This window comes from Vulpes vulpes, chromosome 4, assembly GCF_048418805.1.
Source record: "Vulpes vulpes isolate BD-2025 chromosome 4, VulVul3, whole genome shotgun sequence".
In the NCBI taxonomy this organism is placed as follows: domain Eukaryota; kingdom Metazoa; phylum Chordata; class Mammalia; order Carnivora; family Canidae; genus Vulpes; species Vulpes vulpes.
Genome location: NC_132783.1, coordinates 123,169,714 through 123,178,410, shown reverse-complemented (window position 1 = coordinate 123,178,410; position 8,697 = coordinate 123,169,714). Strand labels below are relative to the sequence as shown.

Sequence of the window (8,697 nt, the reverse complement as noted above, 5' to 3'; positions counted from 1 at the left end):
CTTACATTTTAATAAAGTAAAAATTTTTTCTTCTATAGATTTTTTATGTCATGTCTATATACACTCTTCTACCAAGCCCTAAGTCCCAAAGATTTTTACTTTTATGCTAAAATATTTACAGGTTATTTTTCAATCCTATCACTCTTTTTTAGAAAATTGTAATAAAAATTACCATAAATAAAGAGTATTACCATCTTAACCATTTTAAGTGTCCAGTTCAGTAGCATTAAGTATATTCATATTGTTGTAAAACAGATCTCTAGAACTTTTCACTTTGTATGATTGAAACTCTATACCCACTAAACAACTCCCCTCCAGCCCTGTACTCCCACCTACCACCCCTAGCCAGAGATAACCAGCTGCAGGAACACATTTTTATTGGGCTCTCTTGAGAAAGATGAATTGTTTTATAAAAATTGAATTTCCTATGAGTATAATCAAAGGAAAAATCAGTTTTTTCTATTATTTAGTGCCTTTAAATTCACTTTAAGCCATTATTAAAAGTTTAAAATTCAAATATACTTTCTAATCGTCACAAATCTTTAATTCTAAGGACATTTTATTAAACTTAATTGCATATTAGATACATTCTTTGAGTTATATTCAACAAAAATGTTTTTTTGAAACAATCCAGTAGAGACATTTCTGTGCTATTTACATAATACAGAAAAGCATTAAGAGAATTTAGACACATATGCTAAAAAAATAAAATATTAAAATTATTAGGAAATATGTCATAATAAATCCATGGCCCTCGATTTTTTTTTAAAAAAGTAAAGTGTATGGCCAAATTTTTATCTTAAGACATACAAAAGCAGTTAATGTAATCATGTTTTGTGATATTTTTGTAATATTAGATAACATTATAGTTCATTACATATGCAATAAGTCTAATTTTCATTTATCAAATAAAACTTAGAAAAACAAACATTTGTGCTACTCTTGAAGTAAATTACAAATAAGTAGCAAAATCAATTTTGTGAACAAAAGTTCTTAAACATAATAGATAACACAACAAAATAATATATAGATTTCAACCAATATTGTGAACAAGTTGCCCTACCATTTTCTCCTTTGGAAAATGAAAGAGTAGGAAATATAGATGTTACAAGTTAATCATGTGACTAAAAGTAATTTTGACAACGTTATTCATGAGTGATATTTACTGGTTTTGTAAGTAAATTTTATTGTAAAAGCATAATCAGGTATTCTTGATTCATTGAGAATCACCTGGGTGTTATTATGACACATTAATCATGAAGATAAGCAAGTCCAAAGAATTGTCCAGTTCATTTCACAGGTTATCAAAAACCTGACTTTCTTTTCCACCTTCTCTTAGGGCTGTGAATCATACTTTCGAATGATAATAAATTTTAATCATATAACTTTTGGAAAGTGATAAATCTTCAAGTTTACCGAATTGTCTCATTCTAGACATTTCTCTATAGTGAGACTCACCTGGCATTTTCTAAAGATAGTTCTTTTCCTGACAGTGAATTTTTGTTTATCATTCAAACTTGCTACAGATGTTATTGCTATGCCTAGGCTAGAATCTCTATAAAGTAGTTAGCTCCTTCTTACAGACTAAAAAGGTGAACGTATGGTCTGTTTTCTGTCTGTTGTCCTGGTGAAATGATACATAGGACATTCTTTCATTCGAAGTATTTCGATGATAAAGTGAACGGTCACACTAGCTATTGAAAAGTAAAATGGTGGGGGGTGGGGAGATGCAGAAGAAAGAAAGACTCTCCAAATGAACAAAAGTGTCATGATTCCCCAGCATCACTGCAGGGACACAGGTATGCCATTGCATAGGTCATTACAAGCCTTAAGGATAAGATTGTGGATCTTATCTAACTGACCATCTAAAGAGTAAAAATTTTGTTAAAAGATGCTCGATAAAGATAATAGCCTTATTTTCTAAGATACATGTAAGTAGAAGCTAAAGCTGTTCAACGTGGTTGTTAAACCTAGATTCCTGAGAAGGACTCCCTGGATTTCAATCCCAGTTCCAAATATTTCATCTCTCTAAGTTTTGGTTTTATCATCTCTAATACAGCAGATGATAATAGTTCCTGTAGCAGAAGATGATATGATGTGGAAATTCAATGAGATGACATATGTCAAAGCATTTAGCACAGTGCCTGTCACATGCTAAGAACTCGACAAATGTCAGTTATTATTATTTAATGATAGTATATATTCTCAATGAAGAACTCAATTGGGCATGTAAGTGACCTTCTAAATTCAGTGCAAATACATTCCTATATATCACAGAAGTGAACATAGGCAGTTCCAGTTTTCTTTTTCTCTAGATAGGATATGTTCACAATTAATCAGATTCAAAATAGATATCATGTAAATATATATAATTTAAGCTCCAAAATAATTGAGTCATTCATCTATTTTTCATTCATCCAATAAATATTAATTCAGAGGGCAGCCCGGGTGGCTCAGTGGTTTAGCGCTGCCTTCAGCCCAAGGTGTGATCCTGGAGACCCGGGATCGAGTCCCACATCAGGCTCCCTGCATGGAGCCTACTTCTCCCTCTGCCTGTCTCTGCCTCTCTCTCTCTCTGTGTCTCTCATGAATAAATAAATAAAAATTAAAAAAAAATTAATTCAGAGCATGCTGTAAGTAGGTCACCATGCCTTTTAATTAATACTGGAACACATACTTGAACTTACCCCCCTATGAAGAGGAACAATGGTAATAGGGAGTAAGGCCCTAATTCATGGCATAGCCCTTTTCAATTAGAAAAATTCATTTTCTATAAGGTAGCATAGTAGATATTTAGTATGAATCTTTGTATTAATCTATTTAAATGCCTCAAAGATGAAGACCTAAGGAATAAGTGAGCAGAACTTACATTTTTTTTCTTTTCATGAATTTGATTAAAGACAAACTTTCAGTGGTCAAACTAAACAAAGAAAGCTTTCTTTGAAAATTTTTGTTCCTTTTAGGGTGAAATTTTGATTGGATTCTGAGATACTTTATGGTACTATATGGTATTAGTGGGAAAGAGAAATGAGAAATTAGTGGAGGGGGCACAAATACCAACCACTTTCTATAGTATCATGCAAAGGGCTACAATTGCTAAAGTCCTTTATATTTAAAGTCAATACATTATATTATTAAAAGATAAAAATAAGGTTAACATTCAAACTATCCATGAAAAATAGAGAACAACAGGAATTGAAAAGGGGCATACTCTGTATAACAGTTTAGGAATCGGAACTCTATTTACTTACTAGATATTAATACATTATTAAAATCTGATGGGCATTTTATCCTATTACTATGCAGTTTTCAAAGTAATTGAAACAAGCATTGACTCATAAAGCTTTGTTTATCTCTGTTAATATATTGCATTTTAATTTTTTTAAGTTTTTAAAAATATTTATTATTTCAGAGAGAGAGAGAAAGAGAGAGAGAACAGGGTAGGGGGAGAGGGAGAGAGAGAGAATCCCAAGTAGACTCCAGGCTGAGTAAAGAGCCCAATGTGGGACATGATATCATGACCCTGAGATCATGACCTGAGCCAAAACCATGAGTCAGTTGCTCAACCAATTTAGTCACCCAGGCACCTGTGTATTTTAATTCTGATGTCACAATTTAGATTGTTCTAAAAATAACAAAAAATTAATGAAATTTGAGTTTTACTTATACAATGATCTGTTCAACACACATTTCGTGACCTCTCTAATTGTATCCTCTCTTTGGTAAGTCCAAGACCCAAGAAGGAGACAAATTTATATTTATAATACAGGGTAAAAAAAACACAAAGAAATGTGGAGTTACTTGAACAAATAACATTGTATACACCTCACTGGGTATGAGAGATCCACCAGGAAGTAACGTCAGATTAAAGTTTTGAAAGCTAAACTTGAGTTAATCAGGAAGAAGTACAAGGGGATAGCATTCTACACTAAATCTCTATATGTTAAGATTAAGTCAAGACATTAGAGATAGATTAGCAATTTGGAAAACTGCAGTATCAAGAAATGGCAAAGGTGAGCCTGCAGAGGCTTGGCATGGAAGCTTCTATATTAAGTTAACATAGCAAGATTTGTATTTAAAAAGATGACTTGGGCAGCTGTACAAAAAAATGGATTAATATAAGATGAGACAGAGGTTGGAAAATCAAGACCACCACTGTTGGAGTTGTGAGAGTCGGGTGGGGAAGGCAATAAGTGGGTTAATGAGCATTGAGAAGGTCAAAGAAACAGAGATTCATAACTAATGCTATGTTACTTAATAAAGGAGAAGAAAATATCACCATGAGTTCTGGGGTTTTGACATAAGTAACCAGATGCTAGGGAAAAAGAGAAATATACAATGGGAGAAGATTTACATTAGAGCATAAACTTAATATGAAAGTATCTGGGCATTTTAAGACATCATTAAATATACTTATTCTGCAAAACCCTGTTAGATAGAAAGATTAATAGAATTTCCCAAGGTGTCTAATATGTAAACGTGGAGCAGTTTCCTACTTTAGCTTTTCTGCTTACTTAGTATTTTCAGCCAATTTACAATTGGTTATTATGAGTTAATCCATTTATCTTCCACGTGAGGTTAGTTAATGGAAGCATTCCATTTTTAACCTAAATGTCTGAAATAATTTTCCAGAAGTTTCTCCAGAGAGAATCTAAAAAGCCAAAACTCTAATTTTCTGCATACTTTTTCTGCTTAAAATTACTGAAATGAATTGCCTTTGCTAGGAAAAATAGCAAGCATTGACATTTTGAATTCAATTTACTATACAGATATTTCAGACTATTTTATCATGGGGCAGCAATTTCTCTTGCTTGAAAAATATCTTAGCCTAAGTAGTATGGCAAAATGGAAGGATACTGCATATGAGCTACAAATTGGTTTTGGTTTTATATAAACCAATCATAAGTATACCATTTGAATTGGACTTAGTCAAATAACAGGTCTAATTTTTCACTGATTCAAGCTGTTTATATTAATTAAGTGACCTAACTGGTTGTCTGCCATCATATAAATACTATCCAATACAATGTTATCAAATAATGAATTAAACCATGGTGTAAATAATGGTGTATGGCTCTGATACAAAGAATAAAAGGAAATCTGCCATTACTTAAAGGATATATTCTACTTTAAGAAAGCAGATATGAAAATAAAAAAGAAAGCATATATGTATGGTTAGCATGCTTCACACAAAATAGTGCTGCAACAAAATAATGGGCAGCTTCCAAGTCGCCACTTTATGTGTATTATTCCTATTAGTAATATTTTTTAACATTAAGATGTTAAACACAGAGAAAGATGCCATATAAATTATAATTTTCACTACCACAATTTTATTATTTTCTCAGTCAGTACCTAGTATACATTTCTATAAAGTATTTCTTCCCCAAATCATTGAACTCCTCCAAATGTTAATCTCCTTGTCACCAAGAACTGTGTGTTCCCTACCACCATCCCAAACTCTTCCCCCTTGGCTTCTGATTGTTCTGAACTCTGCTATACTGGACCCACCAGCACTAAGGACACCTAGCAGGCTTCATATCGTTGTCCTCAACCCAATCTAGTATACTGTAGTATGATTTTAATAGTCCACTCAAAGCCATTGACAATGTTTCATGTCTATTCATATTTCATTTAATTTGGTTATGGTGATTTTGTCAAATAGTTCAGTTATATATGCAATAGAAACTATTCTAATTTTGAAGGAAAGTCTAAGGCATTTGCAACATCATAGAAGTAATTTAGAACTTCTGGATATCAAAGAAAGGAATCATGACTATAAAGCACTAATAATGCATTTTTAGATATTTAACCACCCAGAGGTATCAGGACACCAGATGTCAAGTCAGAGATACCAAGAAACTATGAACCAACCACAGAAGCATCCCTGTAGCAGTGCTATATTATAACTATATGGACCTGTGCCCTATAGCATCAACACCAGGGACAACTTTAAAAATTCAAAAACCATGGCATTTAAAGAATGTTTTACATGAAGACTGAAAGTCACCTTTCCCTGTTGTGTGAAAGCAGTGGAGATGAGAAGAACAAAGGTTGGGAAACATGCTTTTGTGGTGATGGAAGATTCGGGGCAAGTATATAGTTATATTTCCTTGCCTTAAACCAATATTTGTGGAGGAAAAGTATGTTTTTCTTGTAGAGATTGTATAGCAAAGGCAGAAAATATTCATTTCCTAGTAAGGATGTTTTCTTCCAATATGACAGGAGGATGACAATTACATGAAAATTATTAAAAATATTTCTACATAGAGTAAGCATAATTGAGAAAAGAACTTTTTAAGGCAAATGGCAAAAGTTTCTCTTTAAAGAATTCTTTGGTTATAAACAGGTCTTGAATGACATGAGTTCTGTGTAGTATTAACTGGTTTTGCTGGTATGTCTTCTGTGCATCTCTTGATGACCAAGATGAAATTAATTATCCTGGGTTATAGCTCATAGAACATATTTAATATAATCGACCTTGATTTAATGTAAAATACTTACAGAATGAAAATATAATCTGAGATAGCATATATCATTACAAAGCTACTGCTGAGCATATTGCATAAACTTTTCATCTTTTTAAAAATAAAAACTCAGATATTCTTAACAGGAAACATAACAAAGCTGAAGTATAACTGTACATCTTCCCATGACTCTTGACATGATGTTTTTCATTCACTGGCTCACAGATTCCTGAGTAAAATAAAGCAAAATGAAATATAATTAGTATGTCCTAATTATTCTATAACTTATTATCACTTTAGTAAAGCAAAAAGTGCTAGAAAGGAATGATTCAAACGACTGCCAAAACTAACAGTATTTTCTAAATACTCAGGAAAAAAATGTTGATGAACTATGAAAATTTTGGTTCTAATCAGTAAAGAAAATAAGCTTATGTGGATTTGTTTATAATGCCAAATACATGGGACTATATGAGAATTAAAAAAGGAAAATCCAGAAAATCTAAGAGAGAAAAAAAATAAGACTACATGAAAAGTAGTACAAGGAACTAGCCTGTGGTGACATATATATGTGCATATATATAGGCAACGTAAAAGATTTACTTTTAGATTGGTTGCTACATGTTCTCTGACAGAAAAAAAGATGTCATTTATTTTTGTATAACTATAAAATTTCTCCTATAATATTGTAAACAAGCATATTCAAGCACATAGTGAATGATTAGGTCTTATATGAAACTAGAAAATGTAGCTGGAATAATAGTCTATGTATATTGAATTTTACCTTTTATTTGGAATATCATTTAGAAGTGACTTACATTTTTTCTGTGCCTGGGGGCATTATTTTCTATACCATTGCTATCGTCTGATTTCCTGCACAGAAAAGAAAGAAAATCACTAGATATTTACACTGCATTAAATCAAGTCAATACATCATCTATATCATGGCCATCAGATTAAAATGTAAAAGGTCAATTGAAACAATTCATTTTTCCTAAAAAAATGTTTTACTCATAATGTTGATTTTGTTTTCATACTGTTGCTTAGAGAAGAGCTGTTGCCACAAATGGCAGTGAACCAAGTTCTGTTTGTTTTATGCAGAGGGAGAACTGCTTCTCTGCCAACATGAGTGAGGACTTGCATATATGGCTATAATTTGTGTGTAGTTGTGAGGCCTGCAAGATAATAACCAATTAGAAGTTCAGCCAACATGTGAGATACACATGCTGTAATCTGACATGTCTATTACAATGAATTAGAGGTTATTTTTAAAATTTTATTTATTTATTCATGAGAGACACATAGAGAGAGGCAGAAACACAAGCAGAGGGAGAAGCAGGCTCCCCGCAAGGAGCCCGATGTAGGACTTGATCCCAGGACCCAAGACTCCAGGATCATGCCCTGAGCCAAAGGCAGACGCTCAACCACTGAGCCACCCAGGTGTCCCATGAAGTAGAGGTTAAATATGATTCTTTGTCTACCCAATGTGCATCAGGGCAATACTACAAAAGGAGGCTTGTCATAAGACAAGAAGGACTAAGCTAGGTAATGATGCATAACGAATACCCTTCTAGGTGTTATGGGCAGGCCTGAGCTCATTAAGCTATTACCAGCAGGTAATAAATTCAACTTAATCAAAATTTGGGGAACGCTGGGGTGGCTCAGTGGTTGAGCACCTGCCTTTGGCTCAGGTCATGATCCCGGGGTCCAGGATTGAGTCCCACATTAGGCTCCCTGCATGGAGCCTGCTTCTCCCTCTGCCTGTGTCTCTGCCTCTCTCTCTCTCTGTCTCTCATAAATACATAAATAAAATCTTTAAAAAAAAATAAGAACGGGCATCAGTAAAAGAGAACCAGAAAGATAAAACACTCATAGCACTACAAACAAGATGTCCAAGTTTCCTTGGACAGAAAGAGGTGCAGTTTCCTTCCAACTGTAATTAAGAGTTTATGCTAAGATAACACTGTTTTGTTTTGTTTTTCCTATGTGAGGTTAGGGAACTCCTGATACAATTATTTCATGCCCTTACTTTAGGAGCTCATATGATGTTGATTTATCTTACCTGCCATACATGAACAGAGTAAAAATAACTATTTGAATTATGTCTACGAATATCTAAATGACAGATGTCCATCCTACTCCTACTCTTTAACCATGGCTATAGACCACACGTTAGAACAGAACTTGTGCTGGCTGAGGAAGATAGACTTCAAGTGCCATTCTGTGTTGGTTA

The 8,697-nt window shown here is 33.3% G+C and overlaps 1 protein-coding gene across 1 annotated transcript in view; it reads right to left on the bottom strand.

Moving 5' to 3' along the window:
- Positions 1–541: 541 nt before the first annotated feature.
- EMB (embigin) overlaps positions 542–8,697 on the bottom strand; it is a 54,497-nt gene continuing 46,341 nt past the window's right edge. Inside the window, exons 12-13 of the mRNA XM_072757293.1 lie at positions 7,283–7,337; positions 542–6,696 (exon numbers count right to left, since the gene is read on the bottom strand). Coding sequence (XP_072613394.1) covers positions 6,679–6,696; positions 7,283–7,337 — 73 coding nt within the window. The 3' untranslated portion in view covers positions 542–6,678. The remainder of the gene's footprint in view (positions 6,697–7,282; positions 7,338–8,697) is intronic.